General features: G+C 47.7%; 1 protein-coding gene across 2 annotated transcripts in view; it reads left to right on the top strand.

Annotated features, from left to right (window-relative positions):
• Positions 1 to 4,486: 4,486 nt before the first annotated feature.
• LOC147664911 (uncharacterized) overlaps positions 4,487 to 24,746 on the top strand; it is a 53,517-nt gene continuing 33,257 nt past the window's right edge. The window contains exons 1-2 of one of the 2 annotated variants that reach the window (XM_086949895.1): positions 4,487 to 4,673; positions 6,833 to 7,361. In XM_086949895.1, coding sequence (XP_086806021.1) covers positions 4,617 to 4,673; positions 6,833 to 7,361 — 586 coding nt within the window. In that variant the 5' untranslated portion in view covers positions 4,487 to 4,616. The remainder of the gene's footprint in view (positions 4,674 to 6,832; positions 7,362 to 24,746) is intronic. The other variant, XM_086949896.1, reaches the window with a different exon arrangement.

Raw genomic sequence — 24,746 nt, 5'->3', positions numbered from 1 at the left:
CGAGGACTACATTCTATTGGGAGACCTCAATTTTCACCTGGAAAAGAGCAACGACAGCAATGCCACCACCCTTCTGGACAATCTCGCCAACCTCGAACTCAAACAACTTGTTAATACCCCCACTCACTACGCAGGTCACACACTCGACGCCATCTTCACCTCCAGCAAACATATCTCCTTCAGTCACACCACAGTTCTCCATTGGACGGACCACAGCTGCGTTCACTTTGTCTACAAAAAGACCACAACCCACAACCATCCTCAACCTACTCTGCGAAGAAACTGGAACAAAATCACCATCGACCAGATCTCCTCATCGCTTCTTCAAAACCCCCCTGCCCACTCTTCGAACCCCAACCAAGCAGCCATTAACCTCACTCAATGGCTAACCAACAGCGCCGACAACCTAGCACCTTTGAAAAAACGTCAAATCAAACTAGGCAGCAAAAACGCCCCCTGGTTCAACGATGATCTTAAGAAATCCAAGAAACTCTGTCGCTCCCTTGAGAAGGACTGGAAAAAAGACCCAAACACCAGCACCAAGGACGCCTTCAAAAACGCCACCCGCATACACCACCAACTGATCAGGACTGCCAAGAAAGCCGCACTTAAAGACCGACTAGACAACAACGCCCACAACAGCAAGGAATTATTCAACATCATCAAAGAATTTACAAACCCCTCAGCCAACTCCAACGACATCACTCCCTCTCAAACCCTTTGCGACTCCCTAGCTTCGTTCTTCCACAACAAAATCGCAGACATCCACAACAGCTTCGACAACCAACCCGGAGACCAACCCACCCAACCTTCTGCCGTACCTTCACCCCCCTTGAACATCCTTAATGACTGGAACCCAATCTCCACTGAGGACACCATCCGCCTGATGAACTCCATCCACTCAGGATCCCCCACAGACCCATGCCCTCACCACATCTTCAACAAAGCAGACTCCATCATAGCACCACACCTCCGAGACGTCATCAACTGCTCCCTCAACTCCGCCACCTTCCCGGAAAGCTGGAAAGACGCCGAACTCAGCGCCCTTCTGAAAAAACCCACAGCTGACCCCACCGAACTCAAAAACTACCGCCCCATCTAGCTCCTTCCATTCCCGGCCAAAGTCATCAAGAAAGCTGTCAACAACCAGCTCGCCGCCTTCCTCGAAACCAACAAATCCCTCGACTCCTCACAGTCCGGCTTCCGAGCAAAACACAGCACTGAGACCGCACTCATCGCAGCAACAGACGACATTCGAACTCTACTGGACATCCTCCTTGACCTCTCCGCAGCCTTCGACACAGTCTGTCATAGCACCCTGTTACAACGCCTCAGAAACATCGGAATCCAAGGAAAAGCACTGGAATGGATCAATGCCAAATAACTATCGCCCCATAAGCTTGATCGATTCACTTCAAAAAATAGTATCAAGAATGGTCCTAGCAAGAATCCAGGGGTGGATAGAACAGAATAAAATACTCTCCCCCATGCAGGCAGGGTTCAGATTGGGCACCAGCACTATAGACCAGGTGTTCAGACTCACTATGCTCTATTGGAAGGTGGTCTTATTGGGTGGAGGGGCCATCTATGCGGCATTCGTAGACCTCTAGTCGGCTTTCGACTTAGTTCCAAGAGTGAAACTTTGGGAAGCATTAAGACGCATGGGCATTCCTGTCGAACTCTTGGAACTAGCCATGAGATTGCATGAGGATAATTTCGCCCGAGTGAGGTGGGGTGCGCAGGGCCAGGTGACTAACAGCTTCCCGGGCCAACGAGGGGTGTGCCAGGGCTGCGTGTTGGCTCCTACCCTGTTTCTCCTTTTCATAAACCAGGTAGTCGAATATTTTTCCAATACGCAGACTGACGCACCTTCTCTGGGTGGGTCAAAATATCCAATGCTAATCTTTGCCGACGACACCCTGCTCCTGTCTAAAACCCGGAGCGGGTTGCAGTCAGCCTTAAATAGGTTTGCAGAGTTCTGCAAGACAAATGACTTGCAGATCAATGTAGACAAAACGAAATTTATGGTTTTCAGCAATAGAACCCCAATCAAAAGCTCAGTTAACTTGAATGGTGTTTCAATCGAACAGGTGAAGGTTATGACGTATTTGGGTGTGACCCTTGACCACCAACTTAGTTGGAAACCCCAGTTGGAGGTTCTAAATGTCAAATTTGTCCGCCTCACGGGCTGTTTACTGCACGAACAGAAGAAATCCTTGACTAAACGTATTATTCCTGCTCTAAAAATATATGAAGCCATGGTCAATGCAGCAACCCTCTATGGAGCAGACATATGGGGGTACAATGATTTGTCAATTTTGACCACAGCCCAGAATAGGTTCCTACGGAAATTGGTAGGGCTTCCCCAATCCACACCCACCAAACCTTTGCTATTAGACCTAGGTTGTAGACCCCTAGATGAGAAGGCACAGTTTCGAATAGTGGCTCTCTGGCGTCGGCTTTGGACGACTCCAGAGCTTAGCCACTTCGCCCGTGAGTTGGACGAGGTCAAATCATTGTGGGGTGCCCATAAAATTCCTTGGCTCAGGGAAGTTAAACACGTCTTGTATGGAATGGGCCTTCCAGAGCTGTGGTTAAACCCCGGGTGTTCCAGTTTTCCCCCAAAACAAGATTTCAAAGATCTATTCTGGGCTTCGATAAAATCTATTGTGGTTCCCCATTCATCGGACACGAACCTAACGGGGCTATTTTTAACACACAAATTGACACCTTCCCTTGAGCCTTATTGGGACCTGATATGTAAAACGCTGGACCGTAAACTGTATCATCAGTTTCGCGTTGGTACACTCCCCATTAACTCTTTTACTACAAAGTGGGCGAAGAATGTAAGCAACAAATGTTTCTGGTGTCCCCATCATGTAGAAAGTATTGGCCACTTGTTCTTTGCCTGCCCAGCTTATCGAGCCCCACGACTTAAATGGCTGAAACCTTTATGCAGAAGTCTGGCTTGTGGGGGACATCTTGAAGCCCTGCGGAAGCTTCGTAATATCAGATCTGAGCTTTCTGTGATCTGCGTGGCTAAATTCCTGGGTTGGGCGTGGCTGATCCGTACAAAGAAATTGAACACTCATTTAAATCAATAGCCATGATATGAAGTACATATTGTATGTTTACAACTTTTTAAATATTATGGGACATGTTTGCAGCTTTTTAACATATTTTATATATTGTATGTTCTTTTATGAATTTTATTTCGAAATAAAGACTTAATGAACTGAAGTGAACTGGATCACCTCGTTCCTTACCGGAAGAACTCATAGAGTCCGCCTCCCACCATTCAAGTCAGAGGCCACTGAAGTCATTTGCGGCGTGCCACAAGGATCTTCACTCAGCCCCACCCTCTTCAACGTATACATGAGCCCCCTCGCGGCCATTGCACGCCAACAGAACCTCAACATCATCTCCTACGCTGATGACACTCAACTGATCCTCTCACTCACCAAAGACCCGAACACCACCAAAACCAACCTACATGAAGGAATGAAAGAAGTAGCCGAGTGGATGAAGTACAGCCGTCTGAAACTGAACTCAGACAAAACAGAAGTCCTTATCTTAGGTACCTCCCCCTCCACCTGGGATGACTCTTGGTGGCCAGAGGCCCTTGGAAAAGCACCCATCCCGACGGACCATGCACGGAACCTGGGCGTCATCCTGGACTCCTCACTCTCGATGAACAGACAAGTCAACGCCGTTTCATCATCTTGCTTCAACATTCTTCGCATGCTCAAAAAAACATTTCGCTGGATTCCCACCGAAACTAGAAAAACGGTCACCCACGCACTGGTCACGAGCCGCCTGGACTACGGAAACACCCTATACGCCGGTACCACCGCAAAACTTCAGAAAAAACTCCAACGCATCCAGAACGCATCAGCCAGACTCATACTAGACATCCTGCGTAAAGACCACATTTCTAGTCACCTGAAAAATCTCCACTGGCTCCCCGTCAATAAGAGGATAACATTCCGCCTCCTTACCCACGCACACAAAGCACTTTACGAACTTGGACCCGAATGCCTCAACACACGACTTTCCTTCTACACCCCCCCCCCCCCCGCCAGCTACGATCCTCCAACCAAGCCCTTGCCACTGTACCTCGCATCAATAAAACCACCATGGGAGGAAGATCCTTCTCCTACCTGGCGGCTAAAACCTGGAACTCACTTCCCACCCACCTGCGCCTCACTCAGAACCACCTTACATTCAGAAAACAACTTAAAACCTGGATATTCGACAAGTAACTACCCAACCTTCTTCAAGCGCCTTGAGACCCTTTGGGTATGTAGCGCGCTATATAAATTATTTGACTTGACTGACTATTTGACTTGACTAAACCTGTTCTGGGAAGAGGCATCAGACTAGTATTCCTGCTCTGGGCATGCGCAGCAGATTAGTATTCCTGCTCTGGGCATGCGCATCAGACTAGTATTCCTGCTCTGGGCATGCGCCCTGGAGTAATATCCCTGCTCTGGGCATGCGCACTATGACGGTGCAGTTCCTTCCGGTTCTGTGCAGAGGGGCATGGCTGCGTCCTTGGGGCTCCCTGCTCCTCTGAGCCGGGCAGAGGGCGTGAGTCCGTCCGCTGCGGCCGACCCATGAGAGGGGAGACACGGCCGGAGGGGCGAGAAATGCCCCGCCCGGAGCCCGCGGCGGTGAGTTCCACCGAGCCGAGGAGCGGCTCTGGCTCCAGACAACATTTGCATGGAAAGCAGACATTAAACAGCGGATGACCGGTGTCTCCGCGAGCCACACTGAGCGGTCCCTTCGCGCGCAGGGGTTCGAGCCCGCCCTTCAGATCATTATTAGATGTGACAGAGGGGTCTAAAGGAGATGGAATGGAGCCCCCCCCCCCCCCTGGTGACCAGGGCCCCGGTGACCTCAGGCGGGTCTCTGTACCACTCCCCCCCTTACCCCCCCTCGGGGCTGAGCCTGGGAGTCACCAGCAGCGACACTCATGTCTGGTAAATCCAATGCAAGGGAGCTCTGTGCAGCCGAAGCCTGGACCGGCAGAGTTAACGCTGCTCTAGTGTCTGGCAGTGAACCCAAAGGAGGCCGAGTGAAATGAAATGCTTGCTTCGAATCACACAATTGGATTTACCAGAGAAGCCGAGATTGATATCAGATTATCAATGTTCGCACTGTGCATTCAAGCTACTATAGGGACAACTGTGTAACATCAAAGGTTGATCCTTTCTCTTTTATTCTTGGAGGATGAGGTTGGAGAGGAGGTGACATGCAAAAGCCTCATTTTATTTTTGGCAGTTTTGCATAGAATGATCCTTGTCCCAGGACATGCGATCGCTTCTCAACCGACACAGACCGTGTTTTATATCAGTGCATGGAGATTTATATGATTCACGGGACATTGATCCGAGGCTAGGATGAACTCCTGTCTCTCTGTGTTGCACGGGTGTCAGCTGTGACCAGTATGTTATCTCGCTTCCGTGAAAGCTCGGCTCGCTTTGGAGCCAAGGTTGCAAGAGGACTTTGAGCTGATCAGAGCCAGGCATCTGCCTCAAAATTGGCTCAAGCTTTCAGTGGCCCGCCCACCCCTACACACATCCACAGACACCTACACAGATGGTTCTCTCTATATCTGTTCACTGACTGTTTCTTCATTCGGCCCTCCCACACCACAAATATCCCACATTTACACAGAAAACAAATCTCTGGGCCTCCCCCAGAACCATTCTTCATCACATATGTTCCTTCCCTGAACTACAACCATCACTCCCCACATTACCAACACACTTCCTATACCTTATCACAGACCCTTCTCTCTCCAGATACCACAAAACACCCAATAATTAATGTCACAAATCCAGACTCCATTCCCATCTCGAAAACCATGGATGCATAGCAACCCCATGACCTGTAACCTCATCAACCACAGGAGCCCTCGCCTCTGTCTTCTGGAACACTCTTCCTCTCTCCCTTAGGTCTTCCTCTCATTATTTAGAGTTCCGAAAAGCCCTCAAAACTTTTCTTTTCTCCCAAGCCTTCCCCCACTAGCGGCCCACCTCCTGCTCTGACCCTGATCAGCATCCTTTAGCGCCAAGAAACCGTTTGGTAGACATGCGCTCTATAAATATTTTAAAATTCAAATTCAATTCAGCCCTTGTCCTTTACCCAGTGGTGCTCTGTGTGCTGGGACTTTCAAATCCTTGCAAGTGGAGCACGCATATCTGTGAGGTGCTAGCAGCGGCAGAACTCCTGCTTCTGATGTGTGTGAGTGGTAGGACCAGTTTTCCTTTCAGTTAGATCATTGAGATATATATATATATATATATATATATATATATATATATATATATATATATATTTTTTTTTCTACAGATTGCAGTGTTGCAATTTACTGTGTAACAAAGTATGCAAGATACTTAAAATATACCCACAGCATTTGTTATGTAGAAATGTAAACTACAGAATATATAGTTACAGCTTTAATTAGTAAAAGGATGACTCTGTCACACTTCAATGACAGTTATGCAGGATTTCCTTAACCAAGGCTAAACTGAACTTCATGCTGGGCCCTACAGGACTACAATGTGTATATATGTATCTGCTCTCCCAAACCACCCCAATAGTAAACATATTCAAAAAGCAAATCAAATATTGTCATTTCCCTTCACTGTATTAATTAGCATCTATCTAATTTACCCAGATCTATATACAAAAATGATGATCTGATTGGGGGTTGTGTGGGGCTTGGTGATCTGGGACGTTGACTAACGCACAATGTTTCGGCTACAAAAAAAAAATAAGATATATTATTCATTTTCCTGACTGAACGTCCCTGTGTTCTGTCTAGGTTGTGGGTCCATCTCCCAGTGACAGCCAGGAGTCCATCGACCACCCAAAGGTTGAAGCAGAGGAGGATCAGTCTGCCAGGTACCACCAGCACTCAGGAGGCTGGGTGAAGAGGGACGTGGTGGACAAGCCTTCTATGGACCTTCAGGACTCTATCCGCCTGGTAAAGATTGAAGACTCAGACGACCCCTCTTCCTGTAATAGCTGGAGCTCTAATGATGGGGTGAAGGATGAAGCCGCACAGGAGGCCAAGGGCTGCCAGTTCTCAAATAAACTGATGACGCTGCCTGAAGGAGAGGAGCCATCTGCAGATGATTACAAGGATGAAATTCATATAGTTAAAGTTGAAGACGAGGAGATACCAATTGAATACTGTCAAGAGTCCAAGAACCATTGGAAGAATGAAGTGCAGGAGAACCCCCCTAAAAGAGCTCCTCAGGACTTTATAAAATTTAAAGATGGCGAGAAGAGATTTTCCAGGGATCCTCAGGATTCAGCGGAAGAAGGGAGGATCCAAACCTCAACGGAAGGTAAGGAGACCTGCATTGAGAAAGACCGTTTCTTACATGCCTTTGGTGATGCGCACCAGAACCCACTACATGAATCACCCTGAGAGGCTAGCACTAAGGTATTTTAGACAATATAAATCATTTAAACACACCAGCTTTTCTGTATTCATGCTGGAATGGGGTTATCAAAGCGCATGATGCTTTTAGCGATGTATGAGCAGGCACCAAATTTCATGGTAAACTATGGCCCAGGTATCGATTAAAGCACAAGGCAGAATAATATTTGTGAGTTCTTCGCATCCCAAAAAACCCACCTACGTGAGGAGCGTGGTGCTCCATGCAAGTAAACTTCAATGTACTGGCTTGTGTGGAGAAAGTCTGCAGAAACTGTGGGATCAGGAGGAGCCAGACATTGAGGAAGCATCTTATTTACAAAACATCTTCTCCTTTGCCCATCCTTACCGTATTCTCCTTCACGATACTGGTTGCTGTACTTGTCTAGCCCTGTGTCTGTTTCTCTTTCTTTTTCTCGCTCACTTCTGCCCTAGCTCTCTTTTAGTGAGGCACCAGATGGAAGCTGGATTTCATGCAGGGTGTAGCTGTCAGTGACACAGGACACACAACATTATCTACTTAGTGCTAATATCCTCATTAGTGCTGTGGCTAGTATTCTTGCCTCAAACGTTATCAATAGTTGCTCGTTAGAATATAAGATCCTCGTTCTTGCAAAATTAAAGCGTAAGGCATGCCTGACATCCAGGTTGTATAATATCTCCTTACTTTAGGAGTCTTAAATAGAATGGATAAATGCAAGGGGAACAATCTCTCTATTACGATGGAATTCAAAGAGCATGTTTTGTACAAAAGTAGGATGAGTCCTTAGGATCCCTTTATTCTAGCAGACTCATACCTGCGGTGCAAATTGACTACAGCTCGGTTAAGTGTGTGGCTTACAAGACAGTTACCAAGAAAGAAGTCTTCATGTAAGATTCTTTAAGTCACAAGAAGCCAGTGGCTCAAGAAATGTGTGCATCAACCTGACTTGGATCAGATTTAAGTCCCAGGAGGCCATGGGGTGCTTCACTGGATGAAACAGATGCATTACCAACCACGCCCTCGCCGACGTCCCCCGCATCCGAAGAGCGACTACAGGAGGAAGGTCCTTCTCCTACCTGGCCGCCAAGACCTGGAACTCCCTCCCTCCCGACCTGCGCTTGACCCAAGACCACCTCTCCTTCAGGAAGAAGCTGAAGACCTGGCTGTTCGAGCAGTAGCGCCCCCCCCCCCCCCCTCCAGCGCCTTGAGACCCCACGGGTATGTAGCGCGCTCTATAAATGTCTTTGATTGATTGATTGATTGATTGATTAGTTCCATCAGTTGTCTTATTACCAAGTGTGTGCTGATAGAGAAGTACCCATTAGGCCTATTTTGACAGGCTCCAGCGGCTGCAAGGTGTGCCTTGCAGTGATTTACCTGCCTGCTCTTGTGGAGTTGGTGACCAGAGAAAGACCTAAAACAAGCTACTGAGCCTGAGGGAGGTTAAAGTTCCTTGCTAGTGGCCACTGACAGAATCCCAGCCACTTTCTGTAATACGGGGTCTCTGTTTTTCTAGCAGCCACCAGGACTTTTAGGTTTTTCCAAGAGAGCTATAGGTGTCCAGAGGTTGGCTCCTTAAAAACCATGTGATCACACAGAGCAGTGGTTGGAAGGGGTGGAGCATTCCCTCGCTCAAAGAACTGGATGACTTTTCTCTGGGGGAGGTTGATGTGGTTTTTCTGAATTGATGGAGCGGATCTAAGAACCACACATGCCAAAATCAAGTCAGATACACTCCCACTCATGGCAAGAGGAACTGCTTTCTCCTGCTGCCCACTTTCGTGGTGTTCTACACTGCAATGCAGTAACATATTATTGAGGTCCACCAGCTTAGGAATGCTGCACAGGAATCATTAACTCAGTGATCAGGGTCTACTGCAGAGACTCCCTGCTGGCTTTACGAAAAAGGTTAGTCAGTCAAGGAGGTCAGTTATTACTGGGCATCTCTCTGACTTACAGTTGAACGCTCCTAAGGGTAGATTGGTCTAGCAGTCATGAACTAGGCCCTCATTTTGAATGTGCTGGAGTTTGGTTCAATAAAGAATACATTCAGGCAATTAAAGTTTTCTTGACTACACGACCCAGTAATAGGACATGCTTTTACTTGTTCTTTCCCCCCACTTTGGAAAGAAAACGGCTGATATTTTCCACTACGTCCGATCAGATGGAAAGTCTCAGTAAGAGGACCAGTGGAGGGCTTTGGTTTGAGGTCGAAGGGACAGAGGAGGTTTGAGCCTGTCCATGGGGAACTCTATTGGCTTCCCATTGCCTCTGTAGGCTTCAGGCAGGGAAAAGGCTGCCCCTGCACGCAGGCCCTGCCCCTGGTGCGTGAAACAGAGCGTCTGGTGTCTCCGGTCCTGAATAAGATTCTGAGCTTGTGGACCCAGTAATAGAATGCCTGTAGACACTGGAGCACTCGTAACTGCAGGTGGCAGCATTTCAATGAGAAATATCATCCTGGGTGAAATTATACCACTTGTAATGAGGGCCTTGTCAAGCGATGAGTATTTGGAACTAAGACAGTGCATGATAAAAAGCAATTTTACTCGGTAGCAATCAAACGTTTCAGGTCTTTCTTTACAATAGCAACGCACTTTAGGTAAAAGGTGTTATTACCCAACTAAGGGCCTCATGTAGGTAAATAGTATTTACAGATTCGTAAATACCGAATTTTACCGATTCGGTATATACGAATCGGTAAATGCTATGTAGCTAAAAAATCGGGATTCGGTATTTACCGAATCGGTATTTACCGATTCGGTAATTGGCATTCATTCCTATAGGCCTGGAGGCCCATAGGAATGAATGTCAATTACCGAATTGGTAAATACCGATTCGGTAAAAGGGGGAAAACATTGAAGGGTGGCAGGGTGTCACTTTGACACCCTGTTGCACCCCTCAATTGTTTATGGGTGCACATGTTGCAGACAACATGGCACTAAAGCAATTTGCATAAAATTGCTTTTTTTTTTCTCGTTATTTACCACCAACTTGCAGTTGGTGGTAAATACCGAATCCTAACATGGGATAAGCACTCATTTAAGTGCTCCCTACATTAGGAATTCTGTAATTTACTGAATCTATATTTAAGAAATCAGTAATTTACCGATTCCTTATATTACCGATTCGGTAAATTACCGAATCCTTAATATCGGCCCCCTACATAAGAAAAGCCCATTACCGGTCGGTAACGGCCGAAATTCGTTCATTTCGGCCGTTACCGACCGGTAATGAGCCACCTACATCTTGCCCTTAATGTTACTCGGTTGACTTACTTCAGAAGAACGGAAGGCTAGTCTGCATTGCTGAAGTCTGAACTTGTGACATGCACATCGCAGCAGAGGTGAGCCATCAGGTGACTAACCGTCGTGCTATGTGTGGGTAATGATTCCCAACGCACCAGCATGATCATAAGATCCTAGTTCCACATCCAAAGCTCCAGTGCCCATTTAAAGGGCTTTCTGTTGGGATAATGAACACAGCTGAGGACCCATACCTCACAGAAATCTGGTTTTAAAGACTAGAGTCTTAAAATTCCTCTGTTGATTTCTCAGACACTCTAGGCCCTGAGGGCAGTATGTTATGAAATAAGGATGACCAGCCTCAGGCAGCAGAACATCTCGAATGACATAGACTCAATGGGGTAAAGGTTGGGGCCCACTGGTAGTAGAAGGAAGTAATATTTTCTTCCACAAACATCAATGGGCATTGTAGGTTCTTTTATTTTTTATTTTTTATTTTTATTGAGAGTTCATACCAGTAAATACATAATCATAAATGCATACATAGATACGTAGATAGATACGTAAAATTATACCATCAATAAAAGAATAGAAAGAATGATAAACAATAAACAATAGACAGGTTAAATAACTACAATACCAATAAATCCTTCATTTGCACTTTTGCTGTCCTCCAAGCAGCTACTGGGGCCCAAAGTCGCATACCCATATCCCTTATCTTAGCTCCCTTTAAATCATATAGTGCTTCCTCAATGTTATGGATACCCAACATTCTGCACATCCACATTTGAAAAGTAGGAGCTTCTGTATCCTTCCAGGCTGCACTAATTAAAATCCTAAGGACTGTACAGAGATGAAAACTAAAGCTTCGGCCTCAGTACGCATATTTAATTTCACATCACATCCAATTATATATATATGGAAATTTAGCTGCAATTTTGCGGCATTTTATGTGGCCATTTTTCCTACAACAAACACAAATATCTTACTTTTTTTAGTTATTTAACAACATGAAGCACACGCACACACCCCCACACACATCTTCTACCATCTCTCTCCTTTCTACCCGCTCTCGTGCCCTTTTCTCTCTTCCCCTTCTGTTTCCTCACTCCCTCATCTTCGACCGCTCTCTTCCTCTCTTTCTCCCTGTCCTCTCTCCATCCTCTCTCCCACATTTCTGTCTGTCTCCCTCTTTCGCTTTTCTCTATCTCTTTCTTATCACCCTCTTTCTCCCCTCCCTCCACACACTCCCCCTCTCTCGCCCGCCTCTCTTTCCTTCATGTCCCCTTCCTATCACCCACACCTTCTCTTTGCTTCTTCGCTCTCCCCATTTTCCAACTCCTCTCTCCTCCTTATCCTCTTTCCTTCCCCTGCCTTACCTTCACCTCGGTTGTGCTTATCTCCTTCTTCTCTCTCGCTGCTCTCCCACCTCTCTTTCCCAATTTTCTCTCGCGCTTTCTCTCCCACTCCTTTTTTCTCTCTCTCCTTACCCTGTCCCTCACTGACCTCTCTCCTTCTCACTCTCACTGATCTTTCTCACTGCCCTTTCTTTCCCTCTCTCTCCCTCATTCACCTCTATCCCTCCCTCTCTTTCTCACATCACTCTCTCGCTCTCTGAATCTCTTTCCTCTCTCTTCCCTTCTTTCTCCTCACCCCGTCCTCCATATGTCGCACCCCATCGCCTTCTGTTTCTTTTTCCTTTCTCTCTCTCCCTCTCTCTGATTCCGTTTCCTCTTTCTCTCCCTCCACTCTCCTTTTCCTCACTACCCCCTAGCTCTGTATCTCTTACCCTCTCTCTCTCTTTCTCCTAAATTCCCCTTGTTCCCCTCACCCATCCTCTCCCTCCCTTCTCTCATTCTCACCCCCTCTGCCGCTCTCTCGGTTTCCCTTTCCTCTCTCCCTCCACTCTTTCCCCTCACTTCGCCCTCTCCCATTTTGTATCTCATACCCTCTCTCTTTATCCTCACTTCCTTCTCTTCCCCTCTCCCCTCCCCACCCGCTCTGTAACTCACCCCCTCTTCTTGTTTCTCTTTCCTGTGTCTCTCCCTCCATTCTCTCTCCTCACCTCTCCCTGTTTTGTATCTCGTAACCCCGCCCCCCCTTTCCATATGACAACTACTGCCTATCCCTCCCCCGGGTGCTACAAACTGCTTGCCAATGCTTAATGTTTCCAGCCTCATTTGCCACCCCTTACAAATGAGCTCCCAATATCACTCCTCCGATTGCCTCGCTTCTGAAATGGAAAAAAAAACAAAAGCAGCTGTTCTGCCGTTCGAAGCCATCCTGGGTTTATTTAGGCGCTTCCATTACAACCTGGACGTGGACGCGCTGCTCGGAGCCGGAAGCTCGCCTGTTGGGCCAACAAAGGCTTTGTCTGCTCCCAGCAGGCGAGACGAGCAGCCGCGTTCATTATCACCGCAGCATTATTAAGAATCCTCCATCAGGCCCCCTAATATCCGGCTGCAGAAGAGGGTGCAGTTAAAACCCTTGCTCACAGTTAAATCACTACCGTACCTCATGCCTGCCTGAGAGCCTGCCGTGGTGCCCCACGCGATCATGTGATGCATCTTTGCGACCTAGTCAGACCCCCCCTCGACCTCCTCGCTCCTTCTCGCCACGAAATCTAAGGCGGAAACGGCAAATTTCGCAGGCTTTTGCCCAAATATCGCGGCACCTCCACAGATCGGCCAATTTCGCGTTTTTTTTGCAAATCGCGATAAGCTGGAGGGTCTGTATAATGCACTTCTAATATGGCAGACGGGATATTGAAAAGGTCTTTGACAGAGTACCTTGTCACATAGCCTAATTAATGTCCAAAGTGCTTTAAACATATATGTAATCATCACACGCAGCATCACTTATGCTAGGACACAAAGCAGCTCTGTTATGTTAGAAATTTGTACAGTGCTTGATTATTCCAGTTTGGAGTGTCCCAGCGCTGGACTCCAACTGAAAGCTGGTGAGAGAGCCAGCTAAAAGCAGACTAATGACCGAAGGATTTTCTGGAAAAAAACAAGTTTTGAGATGTTTCCTGAAAAGAAGTTCAGAGGGTTCTAGTCTGAGATTTAGAGGTAGCAAATTCCAGAGTTTGGCATCCAAGAAACTAAAAGAGCTGCCACCTAGACGCATTCTGCGAATGTTAGGGATCACTGTCTGGACAGTCCCTGAAGATCTCAAGCATCGTCTTGGGAGATATGGTTTAATCAGGGGAAAGAAATAGCGAGGCCCTTTCAGGCCTCAAAAAATATACTCGCCCACTTTCAATATCAAGTCAGATTTTATCAGGTCAAGCCATTTTTAGAAGCTACTAGTCTGTTTTCGCGAGTGAACTTTAAAGGAATAGGTGTTCTATTCATTCAGAAAGTGAATGAGCAATAAAGAGGGCATTACATCTTGTTTTTATCATGACACATTTGATGTCTGTTCAAGGAAAGAGGTCAAATGTCAGGTTGTCTTTTTACTAATTGCTGCCTGGAAAATTGAGTTTATTTTTCTTTCTCTCACTACAGTTGGGGGTTTTGTCAAGTGAGCTGTCTGAATAGGTCAGTTTTATTCTTACACATAATATTTAAAGTAAGCCTGTAAGTGGATAGTACAAATATTTCTAAATATATCAGGAAATATGAATGCCTATTTTTTTTTTATAAGTAAGAAGTGTGATGCAAACAAAGATTTAAATAGGAGCAAAGCAATTCGAAGCACTTTACTTGGTGATGTGCAAATGACACATATTTGCAGAATTTTTTTCCCCAAACATTATTGTTTGTGCACTATATAATTTTGTCAGTAAAACCAGGTCAGTAGGAAATTTTGTGGCCATTTTACTGTAAAATCTGCTGATTGCAATGACCGTGTGCTACCACTTCATGCTTAAGTTATGTATTTATTAAAAGTTATAGTTTTTTTTTTTTATATTTCTTTTTATTGAAAATAAACAGAAAGGTATCAGTTAATTACATCAAGCAAATAGACTGTGCAAGGGCGGACCATCAATACAAGCAACAATATAAACCGGATAAAGTTGGGGAGGGGGGAAGGGGAGAGGAGGAAGAAACAATAGAGACATTAAACTTAATATACAGTCAAGATCAGGGGGAAAGCGGGAGATCAAGTACAACTGTTTCAGGTGGTACGTATCTATCTCCTCTATAGCGATTCCAGGGAGCCCAGATCTTATGCCACTTTCGGGGGCGGCCCGAGCTACATAGACAGTCTTTTCCCTGAACATACACCAGTCCATATCATTCATCCAACACTCGATAGTAGGAGGCCGCTGAGATCCCCACAATTGTGCAATATTGTGTTTGGCAATCATTGTTCCCAAGGTTACCCACTGAGTTTGGGCTACATTATGGTCAGTGGGCTCCCAAACATTTAAAAGGCAACGCCTGGCTTCAGGTAAAAGTGCGATACCCGTAACCTCCTGAAGTACCCTGTGGATCCTGCTCCAATAGTCAATGATGCTACCACTCTCCCAGATTATGTGCAGAAACGTGGCCAGCTGGCCACAACCCCACCTACACAGACCCCCCTCCGAAAATCCCATCTGTACCAAACGATGACCCGTGACGTACACTCTGTGCAGTATTTTAAGTTGAACCAATCGAAGACGGGCTGGAATCGCAACCTCCTTTGGGGAGGAGATCGCCGATTGCCAGTTCTCGTCATCAAGTTCTAGGCCGTCACGGGTCCACTGATCTCGCAGTTGTAAGAGAAGGTCTGCTCTAAGGTTAATCAATTTTTTGTACACCAGGGAGATGGTACTATCTGGGATATAACCATCTAGAACACGGTCCTCCAGCGGAGCAGATTCAGGTATCTCCGTCCCCCTAGGGAAGACCGAATCGAGTGCATGACGGATCTGAGCGTAACGGAAGAACTCCGTTCCTCCCAGCTTGAACTCGGCCTGCAGGGTCACAAAGGACTTCACTTGCCCCTTCGCCCAAAGATCCCCCACCCTGGAGATACCAATGAGGTTCCACCTGTCAAATCCCTTAGTGTTCCACATTTTGCCAAGCCGATCTGATCCAAAAAGCGGGGTAGCTAAGGTCAAACGATCTTTCCACCCTAATGCACTAGTGGCATCCTGCCAAACACGCACAGCATACGCGTCGGCCCCGTCGGAGATCCCACTACTGATTTGGAATATAGTGCCCTATAGTAATTACCTCCAGGGAGCAACCACCTATCCATAGCAAAACCTGGGTGAGGCCCGGGGCAGTACGTACCGGGGTTGATAGCCCCTAACAGTAGTACCGTTTGATATAGGGAAGAGCAATACCCCCATCGTACCAGGGAAGCGTCAATTTGGCAAGTGCAATCGGGGCTTACCATCCCACAGCAATTTCCTCTGTAAACTCTCAACAATACGGAAATAGCTACCAGGAACCAAATCAAGGGTATTTTGCAGGGCGTGTAAGAAACGAGGAAGGGACATTATCTTAAAAAGGGCCACACGTCCTAGCAAAGAAAGCGGGAGTTTTCGCCAACCCGATACATCCCGCTTCAACCGCTCCAAAGGAGGAAAGAGGTTTTTCTCATACCGGAGCAAGGGGTCCTTTGAAATAAAAATACCAAGATATTTAAACCCTTGCTGTACGATCTGAATAGGACAACCACGCGGCAAAACCGGAGCATCACCATTGAGTACGTAAAGGGAGGATTTCGCCCAGTTAATGATCAGACCAGAATTCTTACCAAAAGAAATTAAAACGTCGCACAATACTATCAGGGACTTTCTGGGGGAGGTCAGGTACAATAGGATGTCATCCGCGTACAAGGAGATACGATCCTCATGCTCCGGGGACCAATAGATACCTCTCATAGAGGGCTCCCAACGGATCCACGCAGCCAAGGGTTCAAGCGCCAGTGCAAACAAGAGAGGAGACAGCGGGCAACCCTGTCGGGTACCACGCCCAAGACCAAACGTTGCAGATACGCGGCCATTAACCACTATCTGAGCTAGGGGGTCCGCGTAAAGAAGCCGCACCCAACCAATGAATTCCGAGCCGAAGCCGAATTTATCTAACACCGCCCATAAATACGGCCATTCCACAGTATCAAACGCCATAGCCAAAATGGCCGGCTCACGCAGCGTCGCCGCCCTAGCGATAACACCATGCAGCCGGCGAAGATTCAATGCCGTATTCCGGTGCGGGATAAAACCGGATTGATCCGGATCAACTAGATCGCCGATGACCTTGATTAGTCTATTAGCTAACAACTTAGCCAGAATTTTCGGCTCGGCATTCAACAATGAAATCGGCCGGTATGAAGCACATTTATTCCGAGGCTTTCCCTCTTCATGTATAACAACTATGGTGGCCAAACGCTGATCCCGGGGAAGAAACCCACTATCGCGAGATTCCTTGAACATATCCCTCAAATATGGGGCAATCCTATCGGGCCGAAGCTTATATAGCTCGATTGGCAAACCGTTAGGGCCCATTGCTTTACCCGAACGCAAGGAACGCATGGCTAACTCTATTTCATCCGCCGTGATCGTTGAGTCCATTAGATCCCTATCTTCCTCAGAAAGACTTGGAAGGGTGATATCTCGAAGCAGCAAACGAGAAAAGTGATCGTTTTTAAACCTGATTTGAGAAACATTCCTGCCCCCGCCCTGATGACAATGCTGTTAATAAACTAAGAGGCAAGTTAGGGGTCATGTATCTCCTATATGTGGCAAGATTGGTATTATATATGGAGCTAAAGTTTGGTCTATGAAATCAAAAAAGAGGGGTTTTTTTTGTACATCAGACATGCTGAACTCACACGAAGGTGCTCTCATATGTGCTCAGTGAATTAAAATATTTCCCACGTTCACATAATTTGAAACCAGTTTATGGGTCAAGGGCATTCCAACTAGGTCGAGTAAATTATTTAAGTGTCTAGACCTGCAGGTCTAGTAATGATTTTATGATATATCAAGGCCTGCCTTTCTGATTGAGGATTCTATGAACCAAGCATAAAGCTTTGGAAGAAGTTCTCTCCCCAACAGGAAGCCAATGAAGTTTATCAAGAGCCGTGCCAATAGCCCAGCGTCAAGGAATGTTTAAAAGCAGACGTGCCGCAGCACTTTGCCCCCGCTGGAACATTTTCAACCTGATTTTAGAGTCCTCTATATAGAGCACGCTACAGTAATCGGTACGTGATACCAAGAGTGCAGTTTGTTTAGTAGAATCAGGAAGGAGCCCTAAGATTTTACGAATCATCTTTAGTGTTCTGAAGCAGGTTACAACAATGGGGGAGATCTGGTCATCAAAAGATAAAGTGAAATCAAACCAGATGCCAAGGTTTTTCACCTTTGACTGGGCATAGGGCCTAGTTTGTTCGGACGCCAGGCAGTGGACCATAATGAAGAGTATTCTCCTACCACCAAGATTTCGGTTTTGCCTGAATTAAGTCTACAGCTGCTGGAGTCCATCCATTTGACCAAATCCTCCAGGCATGCTCTGAAATAGTCTGTGGCTTTGCTGTTGTCCTGCGCCAAGGTTATGATCAATTGGGTGTCATCTGCGTAGGACACAGTTTTGACACCATGGCACTCAATTACTTCTGAAAGGTGGCTCATATACAAATAAAATTAATTTGGACTCCGGGTAGAGCCTTGTGGCCCTCCATGCTGCAGGGGTAGTATCTTAGAGGTATAGGACTGCTGATGAACCTGAAACATCCAACCTTGAATAAAGTCTGCAATCCAGCCCAGTACACAGCCCCCTGCCAGAGCCTCCATAGCTGTTCTAATAACAGACCATGGGGCACCCTGTCAAAGGCTGCGCTTAGGTCAAGCATGACTGAGGCAGCTGTCCTGTCCTCATCAGCAGCGAGGCGCAGTGACTCAGAAGCAAATTAAAGGGCAGATTCTGTGCTGAAGAGTGGTCTGAAACCAGCCTGGAACTCATGTGGCAATTCCTTCTCTTCCACAAAATTCATCAACTGCTGGTTGTCATATTTTTCAGCAACCAAGGCAAAGAAAGGTAGCAGAGATATAGGTCTCAGATTCTCAGGCTTGGAGTGATCTAATGAAGGTTTCTTTAAGAGGGGAACTGCAAGGGCATGTTTCTAATCCAATGGAACACATCCAGTCGAAAAGGGAAATTTTAGTGGATTACCGAGCAGGGGAGCAATGGCCTCCACACCCTGTTCAAGTACAGCGGGGGAGGCTGGATCGAGTGGAGATCCAGATTTCACTTTAGAGAGTAAAAGGTGAGACTCAGTCACTGATAGTTTTTAGACTAAGGAAGCCTCCAGATGGAGTGGATGGTAGTTGCCCTGGTATAGGGAACTGGAAATTCCTAGCACACTCAAGGAAAGACGCATAGATAGTCTATTTTCTCTAGAAAATAGAGTGCAACCTGATCACGGTAATTGACCGAGAGAGAGCTTGCAACAGAGATTCGTTTCCAAAGAAGTCAGTGACTTAATTATCTGAAAAAGCTCCCTAGAGGAGTTTCCTGACCGCTCAATCTTCCGGGCATAGAATTGGGCTCACTTGTTTCTCAGTTGTTTATGATATTCTTTCAGCATATTGAGGTAGGTATTTTTATCCGCTACATTATAGTTCCTCCGCCAAAGGCGTTCCATAGCTGAGTGTTCCTCCTCAAACCATTTTGCACAAGGTTTGGAGCGAGTACTAGTAATCGATTTCATGGGTGCTAGAGATTCCAAAGCATTGTTAATCCATACTGCCGCTTGAGGGAAACAGTTTGGGGTAGAAGTTAAGTTCTGGGGTGTCCTAGTTCAAAGCTGCAGTAAAGGCAGATGGCATAATCAGGGACCATTTGCGTACTCTCCTCGCATGAGCTTGGACAGTGGTATAGGAGGTACCAGAGATCTGAAAGGGGACCATGTAATGGTCTGATCATACAGTGGGTATGGAGAAACTGCATATCCAGCGTGGCTTGTAAAGATTGTATCAGGGATATGAACGTAAGTATGGTTGGAAGTTTGCAGTAGCTGGTTCAGTTGAAACAGCCTAAAGTCTTCAGCCAAGCGGACTCCTATATGGCAATTGTCCTTTCCAAAATGAATGTTAAGGTCCCCTATAATTAGATAATTAGGGTATCTAATGGCATAGGATAGTATCATGTCCATTAGCGCATTAGCAAATGTAGGGGCTGGGCCAGGAGGACGATAAATAAGGAATTCTGTTAGTGTACAGCTATTTATGAGAGATAGGGTAAAGAAAGCTGCCTCACAGCTGGTAATCTTTAACTCAGTGAAATTATAGCGCAAGTATCGTTTAAAAATCACTGCGAGACCCCCGCCCCTTTGATTGGTCTGATTGAGTCTCAAGATAGCGTAGTCCTGAGGTACGGCGTCCTGAATGTCGGGTGCTTATTGGACATTTAACCAGGTTTCAACCAGTAATAAAGAAGGTGGTTGATAAGAGATTATTAGGTCCGCAATCTCATGCTTATGTTTAGGCAGAGAGCAGCAGTTTAATAAATGCTCATGTTCTTCATACTATTCTTTTCCTCCTTGTCCTCAATCAAAGAATACTTGCCTTCCTTTTCTAGGATAGGTGATATCACCACCTTCAATGACGTTCTAGAGAGGGGGTGTCGAGCAGAATGTCCCAAATCTAATTACACAGACGGCTATGCCCATTATTTGTAAAACACTCCAAAATACAACTGCTGTGTAGTAGGAAATGTGTCTCTCCCTGCAGGTTTCAGAGGTTTTTCTCACAGAAATGTGACGAAAATGTGTAGTTAGTCAACATTTGAGGTTTGCATGGTGGTATCTCCCCCCCAGTGGTGTGGGATGCTTACGAAGCACATCACGCTGGACTACCACAGATGCAAAAACAACAGGTGATGGACAGAATGCAGAACAATGTCAAACATTCACCCCAGTCTAAATCCATCGTTTATTTGCTCTCCATGCCATTCCAGTTTGAACCCAGCCATATGAAAATCAGTCTTGACCCTGTGCCCCATGGGAACAGTCCAGCCCAAACTGCCCATTTACTTGGGATGGGCATAGTAAAAAAAAGTCCCTGGCTTCTATTGAGCTTTCTGGCTCCCGAAGGGGGTGTAGCAGATCGGGAGTAATTACCCCATCTGCCCCCAGGGGGGCAGAAATACTGTTTGCGCATTGAGCTGAGATGGTGGCATGGCCATGCCCGTGGTGGTCCACCCCACCCCACCCCCCTATTGAAAAACAAACTGACTTTTCCCTGCCTTCTTGTGCCCTTTCTGCTTCCCTCCGGGGGCATATTGGAGATAATTAGACCCATCCACCCCGCAGGCGCAGAAAGACTATCTCTCTTGCAGGGGTGGGCGCATGGTTATGCCCATGGTGCGCAGCCCCCACCCCTTTATTAAAAAAAAAAACATTCTGTGCTGTCTAGTGGTCTTTCTGCCTTTGAGGGGGGTAGATTAGGGATAATCAGCCCTATCCGTCCGCCGGGGTGGTACAATGACTGCCACTTTAGAATATGGGATGATAATGGGCAACCCCCATCCCCTATAATTATTTTTGAAGCAACCCTGATGTCTAGTGGGCTTCCTTCTCTTCCACCCGCCTCCCCCCCAACCCCTGTAGGGGGCAGATCAGGGGTAATTTCCCCCATTCTCTCCCCGGGGGCTGCAGAAAGACTGATCTGCCATGTTAGTGAGGGGAACATAAATTCTTACCCACGGGGCCTCTCCCCCAAAATCCCTGGTGCTAGTGGGTGGGTCCCTATTTGGCGATCCCCAAGCAGGGATCCGTTGGGCAGAGATATCATAGTTATTATTATTATTATTATTGGACATTTATTAAGCGCCTGGTTACGCCACTGGCGTGTCCCCGCGCTATGACAAGTGGAGTGACTGTCCCCCCTCCTCCCAACCAAGCTATCTACTGAAAAGGTGCGTTTTAAGTTTTTTTCTAAACTGGTTTTCGGAGTGTTCAAGCCGAAGTTCCAGCGGAAGATTATTCCAGCACTTGGGAGCAAGGTATCTGAAGGATCTGCCTCCCATACGAGCTTTAAATATTCTTGGAACTTTTAAAAGCCCGGTCTGCGAGGACAGAAGACTGCGTGCAGGCTCGTAATGGGCTACTAGGTTCTGGAGCGGAAGAGGTGCTTTGCCATTCAGGATACGATGGCAGGTGGCAAGGGCCTTAAACTCCACTCTCCTCTCAATGGGGAGCCAATGGAGCGCCCGCAAGGCTGGTTTGGCGGATGACCTCCTAGGGAGTCTGAGGACCAGCCGCGCTGCCGCGTTTTGAAGAACCTGCAGGCGGCCGATGACCCTGCCTGTGGCCCCCAGATAGAGCAGGTTCCCATAATCAAGTCGGGAGGTGACCAGGGCATGCACCAGTGTCTGACGAGCAGAAATGGGAAGCAGATCTAATACTTTCCTCAGAGCTCTCAGAACACTGAAGCAGACCCCCGCCACCCGACCGACATGAGGGCCAAAGGTGAGGTCCTTATCCAGCCACACGCCCAGGTTCCTGGCCTCACGGCAGGGAATGGGGACTTCCCCCAGACAGGGTGGCCACCACGCCGACGACCACGCCGACGGTACACCCCCCACCACGAGCACCTCGGTCTTGCTCCCGTTCAGCTTTAAACAGTTGGCAGACATCCAGGCAGCAAGGTCTTTCATGCAGTTCCTGAAGATGTCCGCCGCAAGACCGGGCGCGCGCGATAGGGAGATGACCAGCTGCGTGTCATCGGCGTATGACACCAGGCGGAGACCATATCCCTCCACGATAGCCGCCAGGGGGGAGACGTAGATGTTGAATAGAGTTGGGCTCAGGGACGAACCCTGAGGTACGCCCTGGCCCAGCTCAATCTCCCTGGAATAGCACTCACCCAATCTGACTTGGAAGCACCTCTCAGAGAGGAAGGACTTGATCCAACCAAGCGCAGCTCCTGTCACCCCTCCTCCATTCAGACACTGTAGCAAGGTGGAGTGTGCTACAGTGTCGAATGCTGCGCTTAGGTCAAGAAGGATCAGTGCCATCGTCTGGCCCTCGTCTACTCCCTGTCTGAGTGCTTCCACCGCCACGAGGAGAGCAGACTCCGTCGAGTGACGGGGGCGGAAGCCAAATTGCGAGTCGTGGAGTAGCGAAGCAGTCTCCACGAACTGCATGAGCTGTATGTTGGCTGTTTTTTCCGCCACCTTCGCCATATAGGGAAGGAGGGAAATGGGACGGAGGTTGTCCAGCTTTTCAAAGCTAACATTGGCCTTTTTTTGCAGGGGAAGTACCACAGCCTGTTTCCAGGCCTTCGGGACCACCTGAGACTCAAAGGAAATGTCCAGCAGCTGATGCACATAGGGCTCTAGTACTGGCAAGCTGTCCTTTAGCCGACTGGGAGTGGTCGGATCTCTAGGGGAACCGGATTTGATGGATCCACAAATACGGAGAAGCTCCGTAGTGGAAGGAGTGACAAACGTGGTTAGCCGATGTTCCCCTTCCATACTTGGGAGTTCCAAGGGGGCAAGGCCGCTGTCTGTCCTCTTGGGGAAGGAGTTGTATATGTTGGAGACCTTGGTTGCAAAGTACTCCGCAATACGATTGCAGCCCTCCGTGGTGCAGAGTTTCTTCGGTGCTGCGGCGGATTTTCCTATTGCAATAGATTTATAAATAGAGAAAAGCTCCTTGGTGGACTGCTTAGCTTCCTCAATTTTATTGCAATAGTACAATGATTTGGCCTTCCTAATCAACATGTGATAGGCACGTCTGCAATCAATGTAAACTGTTTTGGCCTGCATGGAGTATTCAATCCTCCATTGCCTTTCGGCTCGTTTACATGCAGCTTTGGCCGTTCGCAAATCCTCATTGTACCAAGGCGCCGACTGTTGTACTCGGCCGCCTGATTTCGCCATACTTAGAGGTGCCACCTGATTCAGGGCTTCCAGGATGCGCTGGTCCAGGTTGGAATTGATTTCATCAGCCCCATCGCCCTTAGGGTGACCTTTCTCAGTGAGAGCCAGGTTGAATTTGGCCTGGGAGAACGCTGTCCATCTCCGCCTAGGATGTTTATCAGCGGGAGGGTCATTGGGGCGAAGTCCCTGTATTTCGATGGTAAAGGGGACGAGGAGATGATCGGACCATGCGATGGGAATCGGGGCTTGGGCGTCCACTTGACTCCAGTTAGCAAAAACTGGATCCAGAAGGTGACCCAGCTTATGGGTGGGTTGCGATACCTTCTGCTCAAATTGTAAGCCGGCCATCGTATGGCATAGCTCGCTCGCCACCCTGTCCGTGGGGGTATCTAGATGTAAATTAAGATCCCCTAGGACCAGATATTTATCCGAGCGTAGAGCGGCTTCTGTGACGCCTTCCACTAACTTTTCAACAAAAGCTGTGGTGGAGCCTGGAGGACGGTAAATTAACAGGCCTTTCAGGGTAAAACCGCCATTAATAGAAATGGAGAAGGCGCCAGCCTCACTGTCATCAATCACAGTGCGATCTAGCTGACATTGATAGTCTTGCCGAGCAACAATGGCTATGCCTCCCCCTCTCCCACGTATTCTGTCTAGCCTTTGCAGGCAATAGCCTTCAGGGATGGCCTCAATGATCTCTGGCATGGAATCTTGGTCAAGCCAAGTTTCCGTGAGGAAAAACAGATCCCATTGTTTCCCTGTGAGAAGGTCATGGATGTCAAGGGAGTGTTTTCGTAGGGAGCGGACGTTTAGTAGGCCACATACCAAGGTATGTTGGCCTGCGGTCAGCGCCTTACCTGTGTTGAAGGTGTAATCACAGTGGCTGCAGCCCGCATTGGTCCCTGCATCAATGCTGTGGGGGCAGAGCCCGCACAGCTCTCTGCGGAGGAGAAGTAAGTCATCTCGACTCCAAGAGACTTGACAGGAGGGAGAGGCAGGGGGTATGGCCCTGGGCCGCAATCGGCCGCGGACGGGCGCAGACGGGCTTAACTCAGGCGCAACTCCGGCGCGCCTTCGTCGCGCCCGCTGCGCTCGTCCGCTGCGCTGACGACAGCACATCCGCCTTATATCCCCCCCAGCGTTCCAACAACTAGAGCGCTGCTGTTCCTACCGGAAGTACCTGGCTCGGACCCTCCACGCCCTCTGCTCAAACGGCGCTAATCACCGGCGTCAGACCGAGG

Source organism: Lissotriton vulgaris, unplaced genomic scaffold (genome assembly GCF_964263255.1).
Source record: "Lissotriton vulgaris unplaced genomic scaffold, aLisVul1.2 SCAFFOLD_671, whole genome shotgun sequence".
Taxonomy (NCBI): Eukaryota; Metazoa; Chordata; class Amphibia; order Caudata; family Salamandridae; genus Lissotriton; species Lissotriton vulgaris.
Note: the sequence above shows the minus strand (reverse complement) of the source record. Positions and strands in the feature narration are given on the sequence as shown.